Raw genomic sequence first — 24,506 nt, forward strand, 5'->3', positions numbered from 1 at the left:
ATTATTAGTGAATAACGAGTGTCGGAGTATATATGTGAGATACTGGATTTTGAGGTGACATACAATTATAGTAATTTTTTCAAAATTGAAAAACCAAACTAATAATCTTGTTCGAAAACTTTGTATTTAATATTTTTAAATACAAGATATAATAATAAGTATTTAAAATACAAAAGTAATTAAATCCTAATATTTAAATATTTAACAAATATGTATATATGTATATGTATAAACAGAAAAACTAAAATATTGATATTTAACACGGAATATATGGAAGCCCATAAAGATCTTAAAAATCAGATCTTAGATCATTAAGTTTAAAAAATATACTATCTAATAATATGACTCATGTTTAAATATTAAGCATTTTTTTTTATTCATATTAAAATTATTAACATTTTAATAAATAAATTAAGTACATTTATCTTTAAATTAATTAATGTACACAGTTGCTTGAATTTGATAGTATATAAATAAATAAAGAATTTCCTTTATTGAGTCCTAGTTTAAATTAAAAAAAAAAAAAATCGATTACTCTAGTAAAAATTTGAACCAATTGTTAGCAGATTATTATCAGAAATGTTCATAATTAATTGGTCCTGCGATTTTAAAGTATTGTAGAGCTTTTTCTAGACACGATTCTTCAATGTTATAAATTGGATTAGTCTTGTTTAAAATATTTTCTGATTTTCCAATAACACAAGTATTGTTTTTGATAGAATGTTGAGCGATAGACAAGCCACTAAGAACATAACAAGTGTGATAAACATCCGGTGGTTTTCCAGGCTTGTCAATAAGACCTCCACTATATCTATTTTGACAACATATAAGCACATATTCTTGAAGAGCCTGATAATTATACATAGACCACATTGTACGCTGTTCTTCAGATTCTAAAAGTTCTGAAAGAATTGGAAAAATAGCAGCTTGCCAAAATGAATAGCAACCATCTACAAGTTTATTAGTTCGACCTTGGAAACCACCTTCAAATGACATTTGTTTATTCGCTACCCAACGTAGGAGAGATTTTGTATCACACATATGAATAGATCGAAGTAGTAATAAAGCTGAAAACCCACAAAAAGTATATCCACCATGAGCTTCTACTCCAGGCACACCACCAAACCCTCCTTCGTAAGTTTGGCATCTAATCACCCATTGAGCACTTGAGTCAAACAAAGTATCTGTATATATGTTAGTCAAACGGGCTACAGTTGCAGCACAATATACAGCCCTAACATCAGATTCACCATATTTGTGCATTCTGAATGAACCATTAGGAAGACGCAAAGAAATCAGAAATTTATATAAATTATCTCGATTAATAACTGAGAAAGCTTCTGATGTACCAATTAGGCACAACGCACAAACAGCAGCATATGTAGGAGCTAAGTGTGGCATTTGATTAGGTCCACCACAAAAACCACCAGTCTCATGTTGACAACTAAAAAAATAAGAAATTTTTATTAGTAAAATGATTAATATTTTTAAAATTTTAAGATAAAATATATACTTTGATAGAAAAGAGACAACATTCGATTTCTCTGTAACTGATAATTCACAGTTTAAGAGAGCAAGTGATTGACATAACCAGTAACATAACCATGGTCGACTAGAGTCAAGACACTCATAATTTTCAGGCAGTACAAACATGTGATTTTTAATGTAAGTCATGTGATTTTGTTTGTACAAAACTGGGGTTTCTGAATTACATTCTGCTTTAGAACAAAACAGTTCAAATAATTTTTCAACTTTTCTTTCTACTTGAATTTGACTAGATGATGTATTTGTTTCAACCGATTCATTATTGAATTTAAGTCGAGATACGGCTAAAAACTTGTTCATTTCTGAAAAAATATAAAGTTGATAAGTTATAAATTGAATATACAATATTAAGATTGTATTGCAAACTATGATAGCTTATATCAAAATTCCACTATGAATATAATATTTTAAACATTTATTATTATACAAAGTTATAACTAAAAAGTTGTACTATTTTGATTACATAATTAAATTTATCACAATTAAAAATTGAAAAAAAAATGTTACTATAAATAGTGTTAAAAAGATTATACTAATTTGACTCAAAAGTATTTTACTACAACTATTTTGTATACAGTGAATGTAAGAGTAACAAAATATTAGTAACATGTTACCTGCAGGTTAAATATATTAACTATGCATGCAATAATGGTTCTATAGACAGACATTATAAGCAGCTACTTGTATCAAATTATTTGAAGAAAGTCTCATTGCTAAATTAAATAACAAAACCCAAATAATCCATTTATAAATATTGTTGTCTACATGTAATTTTAATTCTCTAACCATTATTGTAAATAATAGATTCTTTAATAGTTATTATAGAAATGTAACAATTAAATTAAGATTAAAATTAATACTAAAAAATATACCTAATAAAAACTAGCATAGGACAGCATTTTACTCATACCATTATTAAGATTAGTAGTGTATAAATCCTTCTGGGTAAAAAAATGTAAATATTTTTTTAAATTAAAAAATAAATCATTTATAATAGACATTATAAAATTATTTATTTTACAATTTATGATAAATAAAAAAAATTTTCTTGTAAAACCTTTTTGAACAACTTTCATTTATATTCAATATCAACATTAGATTCATAAAAAAAAGTGAAATCATAAATATTAACTAAAAATAAAAAATAAAACACAACTTAATATGGAATAAATGAAAATTAAAAACCACAGTTTAAGTTTTTACTGTAAAAATATGTATAAGCTGTTAAAATAATATTTAAACAAATTTAAACTAATTAGTTTGTTACTTGAAATTAAAGGTATAAATGTAACTGATGATTTTTGACAAAACTAAACAAAAACTAAAAAAAATTAATTTTTATAATAAAAAGAAAAAATGTATTTTGTTCAAAATGTTAAATCAAAATATTCATCTATCAATAACTCCATATTAATTTCATTAAGATTAATTTCATATTGATTTATGGTTTTAATATTTTATCCATTATCTATAACATACACATTAAACACCTCAATTAAAAATAAAAAATAATTTATAATAGCTATAAAAATTGTGATGCATCATTAAACCAATGTTATTCGGGTTTAAAATATGATATAAAACAAAATATTATGCTTACTAAAGTTATGAAAAGTATTTTGTTTAATCTTCTCTAGAAGCAATATGACATGATTTGTATGATTTTTATGAAAAATTGTTAAAACGTACCTATTTATTTTCTATTAGAAAATAAATTAGCTAAATCTCCGAAAACATAATACTGTTTACTGAATATCAGCTTATTATCACACATATGTATTTTAACTGTGATAACACAATACGTTGCCAAAATAAAAAACAAAAAAATTATTAAATGTCATGAGTGGTTCGTGGACGTTTCGCCCCTGCCGTTTCTTCCCCGTTTATTATTAAGATAGGACATTTGGCCCCCGGGAGTTATATAGATTTATTTATACCTACCCCATAAGACGTTTGGCCCCTGGTTAGGTTAGGTTATTATGTTCTAAATTAGATAACTAAAAAAATAATATAAGTAAGTAAATTAACAAGTTAACAATTTTACAAACACCTTTATTATCTTATGATATTATCGATAGATGTTTTTCTTAATCGAAGGTTTTCTTATCGACAGATGTTATTGCTCGACTATTATTTATTTGTCAGACAGTGGAAACATTTTATTAACTTTTTCTCTTTGTATTGTAAACACTAAATAATATTTTATACCAGCCCAGAGCCATTTTTATTTTACAACAACGAAATTAATAATAATCGTATTATTATCTTCTCTTCAAAAACGTGCCACGAAATTTTATCTGAAACTAAAATTATTTAATGGACAGAACATTTTCTACTTGTCCTTCTGAATTCTACCAAGTATACATATTACATGCAATCATAAATAATTTAATAATTCCTGTGATGTACACTTTGCTTCAACGTAAAAATAAAGACACTTATTGATTTATTGTCTGCTATATAAGATCAATTTGTATCGCTTTCGATAATTTCAATTAATTTCGAACAATCTGTAATACAGGTTATCAAGGAAGTATTTCATGATGAAATATCGGTGCAGTTATGCTATTATCATTTAAACTAGTCCACCTTAAGAAAAGTTAAAGACTTAGGTTTGGCTATAAAATATAAAGAAGACTAGAACTTCAGATCAGCCGTAAAAATGATTCCTGGATCAGAATTTCTTCCAACCAATACTGTAAAAAGAGGTAATTTATAATTTTTTTAAATAATATTTTTGTTACATTTACACATATTTCAGTATTTGGAATTTTTAATAGCGATATCAATACTATTCAATTCTAGAACAGGGGTGGCAAACTTATGGGGCGTGTGCAAAAGATGGCACGTTGACCAAATTTTAATGACATGCACCAAAAATTGAAATTATTAAAAATTGTACACAAAAAAAAAAAATTGTACTATTTGTAAAATGTTGATTATAAGAAATTCAAAGAAACAAATTACAGTGGAGCGTCGATTATCCGCACGTCAATTATTCAAACTACAAAATTTTTGAGTACAAATTTATTTTTAGTTTAATTTAATTTAGTTTTACCATTCGTTATGTTATATCGTGTACTATAATGTTATATTATATATATCTAAATTTTTTATATTATGTATGAATATTATATTTAATATTATATCTAGTAAATTAGTTTTTAACTTTATATTACAATTTTCAATGGTTGTTTGATCATCTGCATAAATTGATTATTCGCACCCCCTTCGGTCCCAATTAGTGCGGATAATCGACGCTCCACTGTATATATGTTTTAAAAATGACATTATTCCTTATACTTTCATATTATTCGTCAACTTATGTTTATGAAAGCTTATTCGCCATAACGAATTTAATTAAATCGAAGGAAAAAAATGTTTTTACCGATGAAACAATTGCTGCTTGGGTTTCACTAAGAATGACTAAAATGTAATAAAAATAATGTAATAAATCTGTAATTTTATTTTTATTCTTAGAAAATATAATTTTCTTTGGGCACGTGAACGATTTTCAATACCATAAATGGAAAAATTTGGTATTTGAACCAAAAAAGGTTCGCCACCCCTGTCCTAGAACATCTAAAGTAAAATGAGGGTCGGCTTAAAGGCAGTTCGAGCTGTGCAGTGGTACAATCCCTCACGCATTGTAAGGCCCCGCGGGCCGCGGTCTGTTGCATAAAAAAATTATCGCATATTAATTTAATACGGATTAAAAACGGATGGGTTTGGCCACCAAAGCACTATTCGTCAAAAACATTTACGTCTTTATCCATTCTCCATAAACGGATAAGTAGGTACCTAATACCTAGTGTGGCATGTGGGCAGTGATGGCTTGACTCATTTATTCGTAGCAGTACCTACAACAGCGGTTCCCAAACTTTTATAATCACGGAACCCTTAAAAAACAGTTTGTGTTTCGTGGAACCCTAATGTCTTTAATTCCAATTCAACTCTTAATTTTTTTAAAAAACAAAAAAATAAAAAACTAATACTCTAAAAAATGTGTTTAATGATACTATTAATATTGTTAATGATTACTTTCTATTAAATTAGCTTAAAACATAATTTTTTTAAATAATATGAAATAATATTTTTTCTAAATATAGTATAAAATAAGTTTCTGAATAATCACATACATTTAGTGGAACCCTTAGCATTGTTCCACGGAACAATATAATAATTTTATAAATTATAAATATTTATAATATATTTCGTCGTGTGTGTATTATTTCTCTCGGATAACGGGAGCTTATGTACACGCATGCAAACACATACAGTGATAGGATGAAAAAAATAACAATTATATATTTTATATAATATACTAGCTGACCCGACAAACGTTGTTTTGTCATGTAAATTATTTCTAGAGAATACTTTGCTAGAAAAAAATAACTAATTTAATATAAGTGTGTAAGGATGTGGTATATGTAAATGGTAAATGGAAGAGGTTAGGTGACGAAATATAAAAATGAAAAAAACATCAAACATTTATTTTTTTAATAACTTATTCAAATTGATCCTTTAAAATTATATATATCGATAATTATGAAAATATTAGTAAAAAACAATATCAATCCCTTAATGCAACAGAGTGTACAATATTTTTTGTTATCCCATTTTTCACCTACACAAACTGGATGGTTTGAGAGCACGCCACGTATAATCCGAGTGAAAAACATGATGTGCTTAAATCTAAGCCACAGACAGACATCCTTTGGCCTTGAGACTTATTAATAGTCATTGCAAATTCAAATAAAAGACGATTCTGATAACAGTGATTAAAATCAATATGAAAAATGTGAATTAAATAGGAACGGTCATATAAAAGCAATTTTATTAATTATTACTACAAGTTAATAGTTCATTATAATTTGTTTAGCGGAGCGTATCCTGGATTATTTTTATGTTACAAATTAATTTTAACTCTGTCAGTTACGCAAGTATCTTGCGTACGTTCATTCTTAAAATTAAAAATATTAAAAATTGCTTTAAGGAATTCATTAACACAGGACCATTTAGAATGTTTCATGCTTATGGCCTTAGAAAAAGATATTTTATCAAATTTTGATAATAAGGATATTATTAATATTATTGTAACAAAGAGTATTTTGCTGCAAAAAATGTTACTTTTTTAATTTTTAAAAATTATATTGTATTTTAATTTTAACAATTTTCCTTCTGTGTAAATAAATTAAAAATAATGTTAAATAATATTAATAAACATCTATACATTATTTTCTAGTTATGTAATTATTTATGTAAATATAATTGAAACATGCTACTTCTTAATGTCAAGCTTAGAATGACACCAATTTTTCAAAATTAAATTTTTCATGATGTATTCTGTATAAAATACCTATAACATGTACAATCAAAATGTTTAAGTCTTCGAAAACTTAAAATCCCAATTACATAGATATAAGTTATAGATGAAAGATGAATAATATAAAATAATTCATCTTTCATCTATAACTAATATCTATGTAATTGGGTTTTTAATTTTCTTAGGTTTCATTAGAAAAAAGAGTTTTGGTATCCCTAACTGCAGTTAGGTTAGTAAACATGTATACGATTTGTAGAATAATTAATGCCACCTTATTAATATTTTTCGGTAAATTTTTTTTTGCCTATCAGCCCCTGCCACTGTATTAATATTTTGTAACATGACATAAACAAATTGTATAACCATAGATAATTCGTAAACAATTATGTGTAACCATTAGGTTATCAGCTTATACACAATATTATTTTTGTTCGTTATAATACTGCATACATCTGTATGCAGGCGACTTCATTGTACACTAGTCAGTAGTCAGTTTATTATTTTTTAAGTAATTATTTTCCAATTTTTTACTGCATAAAGTTCCAAGCCTTGATAATAACTTTTCGGAAATTTATTTCAATTCGAAAATAGTACTTCAAATAATATTGACTTCACCAATAACCACTGCTACAGCAGAAAGGTCGTTTTCTAAATTAAAAATTACAAAAAATTACCTAAGATCGACAATTAATCAAGAAAGATTCACTTCATTATCAGTATTATGAATTGAACATGACATTTCCTAAAGTATAGATTATAATGATAAAGTTTTAGAGTTTACCGAAAAAAAAGAGCAAGAGGATTAATAATTAAATACATAATTTTCCATATTATGAATCATTCATTTTATATTAATAAAATATTTATTTACTTTAACTTTAACGTAATAATTTTGATTCATAGTAAGAATTAAATTAAATTTAGTAATGTTAATAATTGTATTTTGTTCAAATATTTATCCCTAAAAAAAATTGTAATTGCAAAAGCAATTATCACACTAATCTTAGCTTGAACGATTAAGTTGACTAACCGGGCTGGCCCAACCCGGTCCTCAAATAGCCCAGCCTATACTGAAACTGGACTAGGCCGGGCCTTAAAAAAATAATGAAGGCTAGATTGGACTTTCGTTTTTGTAAAAATTTTCAGGCCGGGTCGGGCTGGGCTTTTTTGATAGAACTTTTCGGGCCGAACCGAGTCGGTCTCTCAAAATAATAAAACCAAGGATGGATCGAGCTTTTTTTTGTAAAACTTTTTGGGCCGGGTCGGGCTTAAGAATTTTTACATCTGGCCGCGCTTGGACATTTTATGAATTTTTTTTTGTATGACAAATAATTGTTATTTAAAATAAAAATGATAAATTCTCATTACGACATAGGAATAACCACAAATATTATGTAATTCGTGGAACGTGGGTACTGAGTAATGGGTATAATAAAGTTATTTATATTTAATTCATAAATATGTCATTAATAAATAACAACACTACCAAAATATCTGCCATACTATTAGCGGGGTAGAGGTACTTGTCTATTAAAGCGCGTTCTCATGAGTCAAGTTTAGTTGACCGATTATAGTTGATCAACAAAAATTGAATATAAGTTGAATCAGTTTTTGTTCTCACATTTCAACAGAACATGTTTCAATTTTATTTTGAACTCAGTTGAAAAACCGCGGTCGATACGTAGTTGACACTAACTGTCATGCTTATGATAAAGTTCTAAGAATTTTAGCATCACGCTTTCAGACCATTTGAGGTTCATTTTTAAAATTAAAAATATTTAATGCGTTAAAAATTAAAAAAAAAACACAACTAACAAAATAAAGCATAAAATGCACGTGTGACTGCCCACTGGTTGAAAACAAACTAAAGTTCAACTTGAATCAACTGTAGTGTAAGTCGGCATTTCTCAAATAGTGGGTCGCGATCCACTACCGAGCCACGAAAATATAATACCGGGTCGCAGAATTTAATAAAATTCTCATATTAAATTTCTTATTCATCATTTCGTTTGATAATTTGAACTTTTTAGTGAAAATAAATGATAATTACTGAGATTATCAACTAGTATACAGTAACAAATGAACGCTTCGATTTTGTTATAAAATCCTATGTGGACATTCAAATGTGTTTTACACAATGATAAATGTAAAATATTTTGGTGGGACACGAAGGGGAAAAATATTAATTACCGGGCCGACCTAAACAAGAATTTGGGAAACGCTGGTGTAGGTTGTTCTCACATGTCAAGACGGGTTTCATCTTGAATGGAATTGAAAAACAACTCGTTACTTGAACGATAAAGTTTGACTGGGTAAAAATTTTTTTGATCAACTAATTAGTTGTTCAATTTTATTGAAACAAAGGTTCTCACTACAGATTTTATTCAATTTTTGTTGATCAACTATAATCGGTCAACTAAACTTGACTCATGAGAACGCGCCTTTAGCTAGCTTATTATTTCTATGGTATCATAATAACAAGTACCAATATAAAATAGAAACGGTAATTTGAAGTATTTAAAGAAAATCCATTGTGTTTGACTATGGAGATTGTTAATACTAATTTAGGATACTATACTATAGCTGGTTTCAACTGCCTAGTTTTAATGTTCTATGTTAATGTACCATTGAACATATTTTGCGTACCTACATTTGTTTGTTTAAATCAAAATTATAAGGTAAGTTTTTTAATTTTATCTACGTATTTAATTAATATTTGTATTTTTTTTACTTTACTAATTTATCAGTATTTATTATGGTAATAACATTAAAGAAAAAAACTGTTGAGGCACCTATTGCTTTTTAAAATATTCAATATACATGCAGTTTTTTCACCTTTCTAAAAAACAATAATAATCAATTTATTGTTTTAATTATTTGTTAAAAGAATTACTTAGGTAGTAGGTATCACAACAATTTGTTTTTAAGATTATTATGAATGGGTGATTGAATAATATTGATAAATAATAAACAGTGACTGCTTTTAAATATTATTTTTTTATTTGATTACCTATATTATAATTTTTAGAAATATTTTATTATTATATTATATTTATTACTCAATTTAAAGTATAGGTACCTTCTTAACACTTTATACTATGTATCTATTTAACACTATTGCACAGCGCCCAATGTCCACATACGTTTTTAAATCCAAACATTGAATTTAACTCTTACCTAGTACTTACTACCGACTACCATTGATTAAATATACATGTATATTTAATCAATGCTACTACTTAGTCTAACATTTATAAGAAATATAGGTTTTAATAAGTATTAAAAATTGTAATTCATTCATTCAGGATAAAAGTTGACATATTATTTCCAATTTAAATGTGTTACCGACTTTTTATTTTAATTTTTAAACATTTTTGATCATCTCTATATGTACTTTGTGTGGTTACTGGTTATTTTTCATATTGAGTGTTTGGTTTTTAATAAGAAATTTTAAGTACTTTCTGTTTGATTTAGTTTGTTTTTATCAAACTCCAGTGGCATCATTTGATAATGTTTAGGGAGGGGTGGATCACATTTTTGTACATGAACAATTATTACTCGCACATTTTTATTATTTAGTTATTAGTTAAATATGATGTTCTAGGGCTAAAAATATATCTCAGACAGAACCAAATTTTTTTAATAGCTAGGAATTATTTTCGGTCCGGGCATGGTCTTTTTTTACAAAATATTTTGGACTGAACTGCACCGGGCTTTTTTTATTAAAAAATATTTTGGACCTGCTTGGACCGGGCTTATAAAAAGTATCTTTGAATCAGAACGGGCTTTTTAAGAGCTTTTGATAATTTTCTAGCCGAGTTTGGGCTTTTTTCATAAACATTTTTCGGACTGATCGGACCGGGCTTTGGAAAAATATGTTAAACCGGGCTGGGCCGTAAATTTATGGCCCTTGCAGGTCTTTAGTGGCTACCACCACTATCGACCTTAACGCTATCTAGTCGACGTATTAGTCTGCCAGTCAGGTGTTGCACTATAGTAAACACTGTAATACGGCACGTATCGCATGTTATTTTACTGTTGTGTAAACTGTCCGTTCGTCCAACCGTCTCCGTCGGTCAACCTATTCGATATTTGAATGTTACGATTATCGTTATATTAATGTCGCTCGTTTTTGTGTTTGTTGTATACGATCAACGTCTATGAGTTTTGATTTCATGCGGTTAATGCTGAAATTAAAAAAGTTAAGTTAAACGGAATTTTTGACGTCAAACCGACGTATGAGTGCATTCGCCGTAAACACCGGAAAGTCTCTGTAGCCACTGAAGATCGTTGGGAAACGGTAAAGTTACATTTTGTTATTATCAATTTTCCATTATCATTGTTTACTAACGCGAATTCAGCCACGGACTGTCGTTATTGTTATGGTACTCAACATATTTTGAAAAGCAAATTTTATGATTTGTTTTTTTAAATTGATTTTTTTGTTAAAATGTACGATAAATTCCTCTGGATTTTTTTGGCGTTCACCGGGTATGTACGTTCGGAATCGTACAGCGAAGAATTGTTCATCAAGCCCTTGGCCACGGGCTACGTGTATTCGTTCTTCCAGTTCACCATTGTCCGCGAAGACAATGCGTTTAGACATTCCAGCTTATTTCCGCACTCATTGGGTGATATAATAAACAGGTTTCACGTCGACGAACTCAATGTCGACCTTACGTCTGGTTTGTGGAGACATAAGTCTTGGGGTTATCCAGCAGTCGACGCCCCGTCCGGAGCTGAAATATCCGCTCGTTTCCATAACGATACAATAGATGTGAACAAGAACTGGTACGGCTTGACTAATGCACTATCCGGTTTGCTTTGCACATCGTTGAATTTCATAAACAGTGCAAATAGCTATGAATCATCTGCTGACAGAGTATATCGATATTCAAATTTACCGAGAGAAAATGTTTGCACTGAAAATTTAACCCCGTGGAAGAAACTTCTGCCTTGTGATTCTACTCGAGGCTTATCGAGCTTATTAAATTCTGGTCATGTGCACAATGCCAATTACCATTCTTTGGGAATTCATTTTAGGCCATTATGCAATGCAGGAAAATGTAAATATGAATTGCGCCAAACTGTTTCATTGGTATATGATTCAACATTTATAAGTTTAAATAATAATTACGATTGGTCTCTTCGCAAGATGTTTGGTACTGGATTGTTCAAAACATGCCCTCTTGCGGATTTCAGTAAATTATATATAGATACATCTTCAAATAGCAGTGTTCCTTATTTGTTGTCACAGGAACCAGATTATTTTTTAAAAGATAATATTGCTGTTTATAATTTAATCAGCATTTTTCATTTATCAGCTGTAGTGCCAAGACCAAAAATAGCAGTTTCTGAATTACGGCCATTGTTGTATACTGACAGATTTATTACAGGATTTGGACAGGAATATGGAGGGTTAGTGACTCGTATATACAATGAACATAGATTACCTGTAACTGCAAAAGTTATTGAAAATATCCCATGGTTTTTACCAATTTATTATCATACTCTAATAGTGTCCAGCAATGGTGTTCGTGTAAATCCTAAAGCTTTAATATATAAACCTGGTAAAGGAAGAATACGAATTTACTATTTAGAAATAGTATTAGAGCTTGCACCACGTTCAGTTACTGAAATATCTGTACAGTTTGACTATGTGTTTTTGAAATGGCAAGAATATCCACCTGATGCAAATCATGGTTTTTACATTGGTTCTGCTATAGTTGAAGTCACAATTCCAAGACATGCTACTTCTTTAACCTTTGACAAATCATTTATAGCTGATAATCTAAATTCATCAGAAGCTGATTATTTAATTTGTTTAAAAACTGAGAATTTCATTATTACATTACCAACACCTGATTTCAGTATGCCTTATAATGTTATATGCTTAGCCTGTACTGTAGTAGCATTAGCTTTTGGCCCTATTCATAATATTACAACTAAAAGACTAAAGTTAACTACAGCAAAGTATGTTCCTGGATTGGCATCTATTCTTCAAAAATTATATATGTGGGTAGAAAATATTGCGCTGAGTAAAAAGATAAATAAAGTGGGAAATTCAGCAGCAGTTAAAGTTTATGCTCCTGAAGAATTGAGTTATCACCCCACATTGGGCCATGTGTCTGAAGAGTTCATGAACAACCAAGTGGTTTGTAAAGAATCATAATTGCATAATTAATCTTTGATACTATTTTTATGATTAACTTAAATATTATATTACCATTATTATTTATTTATTATGTTTTAAATTAATTTGATGTAAATATTTTATTTTGTTTGTGATATTGTTTGGTAGTTAAATACATTTGCAAACATTATGTCATATTTTGTTAAACAATGTAATAAATTTGAATGTTTAAATTAAATAAATCTTGAATTTGTATATTTATAATTATCTAGGATTTAATATATGGTATATAACTTTTTTTTTTTTGTTTTATATGAACCATTAAGTTAGGGTGGTCAGATAAAATGAAAAAAAAAACCGAGACAATAAATTCTAATTTAATCTAATCGTCCTGCCTAACCATAACTACTTAACATAACTAATATTTTTATTTTAAAATTTTTTACTTATGAGTTATATTATTTGAGTTAGTGATATTAACTAATCACTATGAAATCAGTTGATAAATTACAGAAAAATTGTATATATATTTATGTTGGTTATAATTTGCTTTTGTTTTAATTTTATTCAATAAATTTGATTTATTGTATAAACAGATTTTTGTTATTGATATTTTACTAAGAGTAAATATTTTATAATTTGTTTTTTGTCTGTTTTAGTATATAAGTTACACTAAGAAATGGCCACTCTTGAAACATTGATGTTGAACAAAATTATTATGCAAATGAAAAGGTTTAATATTAATGAAATCCAACATTTATTAAGAATCTTACCCTTGAACCTGGAATGGAATGAAATTACCAATTTAGTGACTGAATTACGCCTGCGTTTAACTGTTGCAAATGTTGTATCTATTATTCATTATTATTTGAAAGAAATGGAATCAATTGAAGCAACCTATTATCGAGTATTACTAGCTGATGCTATCTACCATCAAAGAAGCCTGTGGTGGACAGTAACTATTGATAAAGTAAATAAACGTTTTTTGGATAAAAGAATAATTCAAAAAAATATTCAATTCATGTTGGTTAAAATGAGTATTGAAGCAATCACATATGTAATGGAATCAAATAAATTGTTTTGGATTTTAATAAACATAAATGAAACCAAGGAGAAAAAAACCACCTTGAAATTGAACAATCCCTATTTTTTCACCATAGCCCCAGGAAAAGTATGCCATATTTTCCACAGACCTCGCAATATTGATAATAGACTAATGAAAATTGTTTCTAAGGCAGTTGGGGCTAGTAAGTTTAAGCTTTATGCACTGTCTGGGAAAGATCTATACTCTATGAAACATTTTATGGAAGACAAAAACAAAGAAAATAACAAAGGCAATGTGCAGACATTACTCAACAGCGACAAGGAAGAGGATGTTAAAGAGTATGTTCAGAAATTGTTTGGGAATAATAGTCGAATTCTTAATAAATTCACTATAAATATCAATATTGATTTAACAAAGTTTAATCAAATCAATTCTGAAGAAAATATAAGTAATACTCAAATACAGTTGAAAGGTGATAGTATAATAGATGGCATTAAAGAGATGATGTTACTAGGTGTGATGCAACCTCCGTATCCTGATTGGGTTACTAGATTACCATATCTAGGTAAGAATAGTGTTAACATTAATTTAGAGCCATAACTTAGATGTACATTTGTCTAGATGTTTGTATATTTTTTTGTAAAATTAAAATTATTTTATTATGTTCTTAGCAATTAAAAATTTATAATTTAAATTATAGTTTTTGTAATATTGTACAGAGAGCTGTTTAAAACCTAATAATTTGATATGTATGTGTAACTTGTGTGTATTGTGGAGAATATACAATATTGTAAAACTTATTGGTACTATAATTTGTATCTGTTATATAATGTATATTATTATCAATATAATTTAGTGTTATCTTTGACAACAGTGTTTTCATCAGTTACAGTATTTAAAAATAGTGAAAATAGTAAGTTTTTTTTTGAAAATAGTTAGCTAAAGTGAATTACATCCTATTAGGATAAAATAACAAATGATATTGGCTCACATTTTTAGGTAACACCACTTTTTTTTTCCTGCTGTACGTTTTTCTTCTTTTAAATTTCTTATACTTACTGTATGCAAATTTTGCTTCAGTAAAAGTTCTCTAGTGATTGGAATTAGTTCAGCCTTTCCACTATAAGCTCCTAGAGCACTTTTTATATTAAGTTCCACTTTTAGGAATATCTCAAAAAAAAAATTGCTTCAATGCCGGCTATTGCTCTTGAAGTCTTTTTGTAGCAGTAGACAGAGTTAGCCATCTAGAAGTAATGTGTTTTACAAAATAATGCTATGTTACGTTGACTTTAATATTTGCATCCGAAAAAGCTCCTTGACGACATTAAAAAATGTATTCATAGTTATAACTATATCACCAAAATTAGCTCCAAATGATTCTAACCCCTTATGAAAGGTATTATGTACAATGTGCAAATTACATCAGCTAAAATAAAACATCACCTGTAGCTTTCCCAATAAAAAAAGTTTCTAGATGTTTGAATTCAATTTTTTCCTTATGTTCGGACCATTATTGAATAGAAACTTGCAACCCTTTAAAATTAGCAGAGTTGATTGTCTCATTGAAATGAAATGAATAATAATCATTATTTTATTCATTAATTTCATATTATTATTATTATTTGTATCAACAGTATATGTAGTTCTTCTGTTGTTTTTATTGTTACATTTAAATATTTCACTATTTAATCCTTAAGCTATATATATTATCATGTATCAATCTGTAATTGTTGAACTATAATAGTTTGTACTGAAAGTTCTTAAATAAAAAAAAAAAAGTAGGTACTATAATTTGAAATAAATTTTTATTTGGTAGTAAAATATTATTAAAAAATATATTATTTAATTAACAATAATAAATAATATTAAAAAAGCAGTATAAATTAAAAATATTTTGTACATTATAGGTATATTATAAAATCTATAAACTTTGTATATTGAAGATAATGGGAAATTAAAATAGGTACACTATATACTATTAAACCATTGAATAAGTAGAAATTTCAATGGGGGACCAGACCCGAAAACCCCCACTTGGGTACGCTTCTGTAATGAAAGGTAAATTATTTTTAAGTTTGTATTGAAAAATTAGTTTCAAAGTTAAACATTTTATATATCTAGAGCTTATTATTTATTATACACTCTATACTCGGTCATTATTTTAAGAGTATTAATTACTAAACAATATTTGTTAATTTTTTCATATTTCAAACTGTGTAATTTTATGTTCCCAAGACAGATTGAATAATAAATGTATCTCAGAACCAGACTAACGTAAATCCAAAAATAACAATGTATTAATTATGTATTAAGTGGATTTACATTAGTTTGGCTAAAACATAAATTATGACTTATGACCGGTAAAATAATGAAAGGAGTATTTTTAATAGATTCCCGTTATTATGGCTCAACAAAAACCATATTACATACAATGTTTCTGAAAATCATTATATTTGGATTTCCGTTCGTCTGATTTTGAGGTACAAATATAATCTTTTATAGTTGATTAATTGATTATTTTGTACCTCAGGCACGTTAAAAATATATTTGTATTAAAAGTATAACTAAAATGTCATATCTAAAATAATGCAAGGTCAATAAGATAAAACTGTACATTATTTATAACAATTATTTTTATTATTTATTATTCAAGTCATATTTAGCTTTTTATTACAAAAATAATCTATACATTTGTCCATAAAAAAATATATACGAAACTTACAATATATATGTATAACTCAAATACTAACGTAACAATAAATCAACTCAATTATAAATAAGGTTTTATAAATAAACAAATATAAATATATATATATATATATATATATATATATATATACACACACATAACTTATATAATATATTATAAAGTAATTTTGAGAGGAAACAAAGTTTGTTGAGTTCACGTACAACTATTTAGATAAATTAACAAGAGTCTACCAATTTGTAGTGCTAATCATTGTTCTATCAAAATTTAATTCCAAACAAATTCTAACGGTTAAAAAATTCATCCTTATCAATGTCATATGAGACAAAAACAATGTAAAACCGATATAATATATGTACGTGTATAGTACCATATGATATATATATATATATATAAATATATAATAATTACATATGTTATTCGTATATTTTAGTAATTCGATTGTATGGTTTAGAAAAATAATACAATTAATCAAGAAAAAATTTAGTTTTTTAGGCACTTTTGGTGAAGAGTTAATTGTTAATTTATATACAATTTATTGTTACGAGGACAAAAAAAAATTAGACATGGTAATTTAATAAATACTAAAATGATATATAGACTAAGAGCTAAATAGGATTTTTTGAATTTTTTATATTGGAATGGCACAGTATTGCGGAACTTTAATATAAAATGTTGACTTTTATTAATATATAATTTTTAATAATGAACACAATATGTTTTTGTATATTTTGAAAAAAAGTAGTCACAAAAACAAAAATAATTATACTTATTGCCCAAGCCCTCGTTCAGTCGTTAAAGAAAAAAATAAAATTACGATCAACCTTCTATTAGTAGCACCAGATTATTAGCACTGGTTACGTAATTATTATTATATATAAGGACTAGGTCTAATAGTTGCAGTTTAAGGTTGTACCAATCCAATGGCTGTAAAATAATGATAAAACACAGGCGGCGGATATGGTAAGAGATCATTTTTCCGATGGGAGATGAAAAAAATAATCATATTTATGATTTATAAAAATATTTTTACGCACTGGACAATGGTTATTCATTTGTTTATAATGAACACTTTAATTCTATGGTCAAAATAATAACTAAAAAAAAAAAAAAAAATTTGTAGAAAAAAGTTGTCAAACTATCACAGTAAATTTTTTTTTACATACTCAAATAGTTAAACATTGAGAAAGGCATTCAGTCTTCCCATTTTAAATGGGACAAAATAATCAAAATAATTCTATACAATATGAACAAAATAAAAATTATTCTTAATACTCAGAAAAATCAACTTTGACGATATTCGTCTAATGGAATGTTAAATGTTATTTAATCTCTCATACAGCTGTAGACATTGGCATATCTGGATCTTCAATTTCACAAACATTAGTAGAAAGTTCACTCTGACTTGGATATCGCTGTGGGAAACCATATGTAACGACGTCATCGTCTTCACTACGATATGATAAGTACAACTCTTCATCAAGTGTTTCCAAATCTCTTGCAGGATCTACCAAAGACAATTAAGGATTATGATACATATATATTATGATAAATTTACAAAAATAAGAGCTTACCAATTATGTGATGGTGTACTTCATCATTGCTTTCACTGTGGAAACTGGATGAATCGGGTACTTCGCTACCAGGAACTTCACTGATATTGGGCAATGGATTTTGGCTACGACGCACCCAATCTGAACAGTCCCAATGGTAACCACCTAATATTTTAGTGTCTTCTTCTGAACAATGCATAGACCTCCTTGGAACTCTGGTAACATCCGGGATTGCTTTGAGGTCTGTGAAAAAAGTAATTTTTCATCATGTGATAAATATAATATTGACTGATGTCAATCAAAATGATATAGGTTTCTCTAAATATTGAATACATATTTTGATATTATTTTTGTATCATAACTTCCTAACCTTTACCATTCATTATTTTGTTGTTACTTCCTCGATTTAAATTGCGCAAATAATCAAGTGGAACATTTTCCAGTTCATCACCAGCTGAACCGTAGCTTCGTAAAGTGTCTAAGTTGTTGAGTTGATTTGAAGCCACAGCTGCCATGTAAGCTGCATCTGGGTTGCTGGCTATAGCTGTGTAAGAAACTGGTCGCTAAAATATTAAAATTAAAATTAAAATGACACAAAAAAACAATAATAATAAAATGTTTAGACATACCTGAGCTACTTCTAAGTTGCTGATTTTAGCAGTCCTCTTAAACTCTGTATTCAATACATTTATGTTTTTGTTTCGACGAGCATTTTGACGTTTTACTCGACACTTTCTAAAAAAAAAAAAACAATGAAATGGGGTTATTATTTATTAGTTGGGTAATCAAATATTATAAAAATATAGTATTTACCTGCATATGATTAACATGCATATGACCATGATGATAAAAACTAAAGCAGCTGACGCAGCAGTCATTTGTATCCAAGTTATGTGTAAATTAGAAAACATTGGAGGCCAACAGGCAATCTCATTACCAACTAAACAACGATCTCCAACACCTCTTGGCTTGTCACACTTATAAGTACCATCAATTTCATTATCTGGCACACATATTTCATCCACAGAGCACAAACATTCTGTAGTCATTTTATTTTCACATTGTTTACCAACAAAGCCTAGTCGACAAGCACAATGTGGTTGGTGGGTATGAGCAGGTGCCACAAATGTCACCATTTCAGTTACTATTGTCTGCACTTGATCTGGCAACCAAGTAATGCGTTGACTACACACACCTTGCCCAGGTGTACAATTACAAGGGGGTACATTGTTTGATATAACTAAACCGGCCTTTTGAAGAGCAGCATGCATAGTATTTAAATCTATTCCCTAGAAAATTAAGTTCATTAGACGATATAGTTTTTGATTTAAATTTAATTATTTTGAACTTACCCCTCTGACAAAGAGTAATATATCTAGATTTCCTTGTGGAGCATCTTGGAGACTGATCAAATTTACATCCTTGCCCAAATTCATTTTTAATGTACGCATTAAAAGTTTCTTTTGACTAGATATGAAATGTTGTGGTGTGACAGACTTTAATCTATAAAATATTATGGATGTTAGTAGTGTAGGCACAAATAACACATAGTGTTATAATACTTAAAATGTATAAACATAACATTTCTATTAATTTACACATGTTGATATACCTTATACTTATTGCTTCATTTAACATTTCATCGGTCAGCGAGTCTACAGCAACATTAACAGTAGAGTATGATGAAAATTTACCATCACTAACTGATACATTAATTGAATAAAAGCCGGCATCCAGTCCTTGTGGTGCTCTTATTTCTCCTGATCGTTCTTCAATTTTGAATAGTTCTTTGTGATTTACATTCTTTATATAATATGCTAATGTATCATATTCATCTTGATCAGTGGCATGTATATGCCCTAATGATCCTCCTTCCCAACGATCTTGCCAAGATCCTACCCAGACTTCAAGAGGTGTTATAATAGGTGGGAATTGTGATTCTTCAATTACCTAAATAGAGAAAAAAAAGTAGTGTTGAAAGACTTTTTAAATATTGTGTATGCATAAATTATAAATTACATAAAAAATGTTAAAAAAGTTAATTTGATAACTAAAACAAATTTAATGATACAAATTGAATTCAACACAAAGTATACTAAGATTTATGTACCTTAATATGGAGCCACGTATCAGAATGTAGGAATGGTTTTCCATTGTCGAACACACGTATTTCTAGTTTAAAATTCTGTTGAAAACGATGGTCTAAATGCGTAGCTGTTCTTACTGTGCCATCAGGATCAATGCTAAATGCATTTCCATCATCACTGTTACGTATATCATACGTGAAAGGCCCACCATTTGGTTCTAAATCGGCATCTGTCACAGAAAGTTGGCAAACAATCCAACCAGGTTTTTTGTCCTCCTAAAAGGTTAATACAACAGTATTTAAGCTATATAGTTATAACATAGTAAATATTACTTACGTGTACAAATGCTGAATAATTGTGCTGTGAAAAAAGTGGTGGGTTGTCATTAACATCATTAACTTGCACTTGTACTAACGCAAAACTCATAAGTTCAGGAATACCAGAATCAGTAGCACGAATTTGTAAATTATAAGTTGATACCTAGAAAATATAAGTAAAGTATTAAAATTTTATTATTTCATAAATAATTAGCAAAGAAAAATATACTAAAAAAAATGCCACTGTCACCTGTTCACGATCCAAAGGTTTAGCAACAGTTATATTGCCTGTGAAAGGATCAATGGAGAATTGCTGATGATGATCTCCTTTTACCAGAGCATAACGTATTTTGCCATTTAGCTCACTGTCCAAATCAGTAGCCAAAACTTTAATAACAACTTCACCTATATGTGCATCTTCACTAATTTGAGTAGTATAAGCTAATTGACTAAAAATGGGTGCGTTATCATTGGCATCCAAAATTGAAATGTTCACCATGGCCTGGTTGCTTAACGGAGGTTCACCTAGATCTGTTGCTTGTATTGTCAGTAAGTAGTCACGCACTCGTTCATAGTCAAGCATTTCGAATACACTTATTACACCAGTCTCAGGGTTTATTGAGAATTTATTGTGTTCATTACCACCAGCAATTGAATACATAACTTCAGCATTTTTACCAGAGTCTAATGATGTAGCCAGCACTCTGGTCACCTCGGTATCAATAGGAGCAATTTCAGAAACGGTAGCATAGTATGTTCTGAAATCATAATTAGTTTTTTGTAGTTAATAAATAATATATACATAAAATCATAACAATTGAATGATTTATTTTACCTTTGGACAAATATTGGTGGATTGTCATTGACATCTAATACGATTACATTTAGTTGAGTAGTACTTGAAAGTGGTGGAGAACCATGGTCCATTGCTTTGACAGTTAAGTTATAGGTTTCACAAGTCTCACGGTCCAGTTTTTTAGCAAGTGTTACAATTCCACTATCAGATGATATAATAAAATGATTGTCAGCTGAATCTTGTAATGAATATTTAAGTTTTCGGTTTAGACCTAAAATAATTATAGATATACATTACAACATTGTTACATTTATATTCATATATTTTTCTAATTTTAGTATACCAATGTCAGAGTCAGTTGCATGTATCTTGATCACAATGGTGCCAATTTGTGCGTCTTCTGATAATGAGGCAGTATTATTATTATTAGAAACAAATACTGGTGCATTATCATTGATGTCTAACATGGTAATTTCTACTTTGGACACACATTCCCATTCATTTTTTTCTCGGTCTTGAACGTGTGCTTCTAAGTTATACCGTGCATAATGTTCTCGGTCTAAAGACACTGCCGTTTTCAATAATCCTTTAAAAATAAACAATAATAAATGGCTTAATAATTAATAACTGTACATTAACTGAATTTGAACGAAGAAAATATTACCACTATCAATATCTAAAGTAAAATGTTCTGCTCCATGCCCAGTTAAGTAATATCGCAGTTTTGGATTTAAATCTGCATCACGAGCTTCAATTTTTAATATTACATTGCCAATTGGTGCTCCTTCTGAGAGTGTTCTTCTGTAGCGGTGACGAAGGCAATAAGGTTTTTCATCTGATAATTAGATGATACAATAAATTAAGTTTTAAATGGGTGGGAAGGGGTTATTATAATATACCATTAACATCAGTGACGATGATATTAAGTCGTGCAGTTGACACATATTTTCCATCAGTAACTATTATTGTGAGTTGATAATTATCTAATGACTCCCGATCTAATGTGTTAGCAACATACACTTCACCAGTTGACCGTATAGCAAATTTTGAGTGCATATCCCCATCACGAATGTGATACATTAATGTAGTTGGTAATTCATTGTCATTATCTACTAATGTCAATTGAACAACAACTGTTCCAGGCAATGAATCTTCTTCAACTAATAATAAAAATTGACAATTATATTTGTCAATATAACTGTGTTTATTTCTTTGACTGAAAAAAATGTATTACCTGATGCTGAATATACAGCTTGAGAAAAACGTGATGGATTGTCATTATAGTCAACTAAAGATATGTGTATCTTAACAGTAGAGTTCAGCGATGGTGTTCCACTGTCCAAGGCTACTACATCAAATATATACAAGGATTTTACTTCTCGGTCTAAATTGGACGCAGAAACACTAATTGATCCAGAGTACTGATCAATTACAAATGGCACAATGGATTTGGAATTGATTAAATACTTGACTTCACCATTTTTCCCTTCATCCAAATCGATTGCACGTGCTATATACATACATAATAAATAAATTATAATAAAAATAAATACAAACTAATATTGCATTACTTTTCACCACTGGGGTCCCTTCAATAATGGTTTCTGATATTTTAGCACTGTACATGTCATTGTCAAACTCTGGAGCATTATCATTTTCATCCAATACTTTTACATAGACTTCAGTTAAGGCAGTTAATGGAGGAGATGATTCAGTAAATGCAAATACACCAAGTATATGGAATGCTTGTTTTTCTCTATCTAATAAACCAGTGGTGGATATTTGACCTTTATCATTGATTGTAAACAGTTTAGTAGATTCTTCAGAAGCAGTGATTTTATATTTAGTTTCCACATCCGATACTAATTTCACGGTTGTCACAATTGTACCTGTCAAATTTAAAATATATGTTTATATAAAGTTATTAAGATTTACTCAAATCAAACAATACCAATAGGAGCATTTTCAGTTAAATTAAACTTTTGATCTTCTTGCAGAAATACAGGAGGAAGATCTTCAGATGATAACACAAATAGTTCAATAGGAACATCTGATTGTCTTGGTGGTGTTCCACTATCTGTTGCACGTATAAAAAATTGGTACACATTGTTTTCTATAAAATACAATTTAATCGATTAATGAGTTGACTAAAACTTCAATCGATTTAATTTCTCACTTAAGGATTCAACTGTTTTTAATAGAACAAGAGCTCCTGTATATTTGTTTACAGTCATTAGGTCTGTAATGTCACTGGGTTCAATATCATTAATCGAATAAGTTATTTGACCAGAAGGTTCTTGGTCGTCATCAACTGCTTTTACCTATTAATAAAATTTAAAATAAGTATATGATTTTTAAATGAGGAAAAAATTAATTATTATTTTACAGTAAGAAATCCTGTGTTGACTGGCAGGGAATTGTGTATACAAGTTTTGTATTCTGGCAAAAGGAACCGTGGTGAATTATCGTTTTCATCACTCACTCGAATTCGAACCAAAACAAACCCACATCTAGCTCCTTGGTCGCAAGCCAAAACATTGATTTCATAAAGTGATGTCTCTTCACGGTCCAACGACATTTTTGACACAATTTCTCCTATAAAATTTATGATAATATAATATAATATAATATATATATATATATATATATATAATTTTTAACTATTCACTTTACATACCAGTAATATTATTGATACTAAATATCTTTGACATCTTTTTTGATGGTATTGAGTAGCTCACTTCACCATATGGACCTGTATCATTATCTATTGCTTGTACACGAATGATTTCGGTTCCTGATATTTGATTTTCTAGAATGCGACCATCATAATGGGATTTTTCAAACACTGGACTATGTCTGTTAGATGACACCATTTCAATTCTAACTCTAGAAAAGCTGGTATACACTCCATCGCTGACCGACACATTGAGTACATGTTCATTTACAGTTGTTAACTTGTTTAAGTTTGAAACAATTATGATGCCTAAATTGATAAGA

At 28.7% G+C, this 24,506-nt stretch overlaps 3 protein-coding genes and 1 long non-coding RNA gene across 10 annotated transcripts in view; 2 read left to right on the plus strand and 2 right to left on the minus strand.

The window, feature by feature from the left end:
• Positions 1–457: 457 nt before the first annotated feature.
• On the minus strand, positions 458–3,561 carry LOC112685619 (protein farnesyltransferase subunit beta). 2 transcript variants are annotated; one of them, XM_025557557.1, is made up of 3 exons: positions 3,487–3,561; positions 1,514–1,847; positions 458–1,444 (listed from the first exon to the last, which is right to left on the minus strand). In XM_025557557.1, exons 2-3 carry the CDS (start codon positions 1,843–1,845, stop codon positions 574–576), a joined length of 1,203 nt encoding a protein of 400 aa, XP_025413342.1. In that variant the 5' UTR covers positions 1,846–1,847; positions 3,487–3,561; the 3' UTR covers positions 458–573. The 2 variants fall into 2 exon arrangements, with proteins under 2 accessions (XP_025413342.1, XP_025413341.1); XM_025557556.1 differs by lacking the exon at positions 3,487–3,561 and adding an exon at positions 3,146–3,285.
• Positions 3,562–3,735: 174 nt separating this feature from the next.
• On the plus strand, positions 3,736–4,618 carry LOC112685626. Its single transcript, XR_003148819.1, has 3 exons — positions 3,736–3,903; positions 4,067–4,253; positions 4,326–4,618. It is a non-coding gene; the product is annotated as an uncharacterized LOC112685626 (long non-coding RNA).
• A 6,576-nt stretch (positions 4,619–11,194) lies between these two features.
• On the plus strand, positions 11,195–13,789 carry LOC112685625 (GPI transamidase component PIG-T). The gene is made up of 2 exons (XM_025557564.1): positions 11,195–13,025; positions 13,664–13,789. The coding sequence occupies exons 1-2, from the start codon at positions 11,322–11,324 to the stop codon at positions 13,703–13,705; spliced, it is 1,746 nt and encodes a 581-aa protein (XP_025413349.1). The 5' UTR covers positions 11,195–11,321; the 3' UTR covers positions 13,706–13,789.
• A 3,505-nt stretch (positions 13,790–17,294) lies between these two features.
• Positions 17,295–24,506, minus strand: part of LOC112685608 (fat-like cadherin-related tumor suppressor homolog) — a 129,602-nt gene continuing 122,390 nt past the window's right edge. For 3 of the 6 annotated variants that reach the window (XM_025557536.1, XM_025557537.1, XM_025557538.1), the window contains 20 exons: positions 24,187–24,492; positions 23,896–24,104; positions 23,686–23,830; positions 23,461–23,622; positions 23,081–23,398; positions 22,744–23,019; positions 22,409–22,669; positions 22,174–22,344; positions 21,853–22,095; positions 21,549–21,780; positions 20,964–21,471; positions 20,733–20,876; positions 20,420–20,671; positions 19,922–20,259; positions 19,662–19,812; positions 19,123–19,598; positions 18,939–19,044; positions 18,680–18,872; positions 18,331–18,552; positions 18,091–18,263 (listed from right to left, as the gene is read on the minus strand). In XM_025557536.1, the coding sequence (XP_025413321.1) occupies positions 18,091–18,263; positions 18,331–18,552; positions 18,680–18,872; positions 18,939–19,044; positions 19,123–19,598; positions 19,662–19,812; positions 19,922–20,259; positions 20,420–20,671; positions 20,733–20,876; positions 20,964–21,471; positions 21,549–21,780; positions 21,853–22,095; positions 22,174–22,344; positions 22,409–22,669; positions 22,744–23,019; positions 23,081–23,398; positions 23,461–23,622; positions 23,686–23,830; positions 23,896–24,104; positions 24,187–24,492 (4,886 nt within the window). Of the gene's footprint in view, positions 18,264–18,330; positions 18,553–18,679; positions 18,873–18,938; positions 19,045–19,122; positions 19,599–19,661; positions 19,813–19,921; positions 20,260–20,419; positions 20,672–20,732; positions 20,877–20,963; positions 21,472–21,548; positions 21,781–21,852; positions 22,096–22,173; positions 22,345–22,408; positions 22,670–22,743; positions 23,020–23,080; positions 23,399–23,460; positions 23,623–23,685; positions 23,831–23,895; positions 24,105–24,186; positions 24,493–24,506 lie in introns of all 6 variants that reach the window. The other 3 variants (XM_025557541.1, XM_025557539.1, XM_025557540.1) reach the window with 2 other exon arrangements.

The sequence above is a fragment of the Sipha flava genome, unplaced genomic scaffold (assembly GCF_003268045.1).
Source record: "Sipha flava isolate LNK unplaced genomic scaffold, YSA_version1 284_pilon_pilon, whole genome shotgun sequence".
In the NCBI taxonomy this organism is placed as follows: Eukaryota; Metazoa; Arthropoda; class Insecta; order Hemiptera; family Aphididae; genus Sipha; species Sipha flava.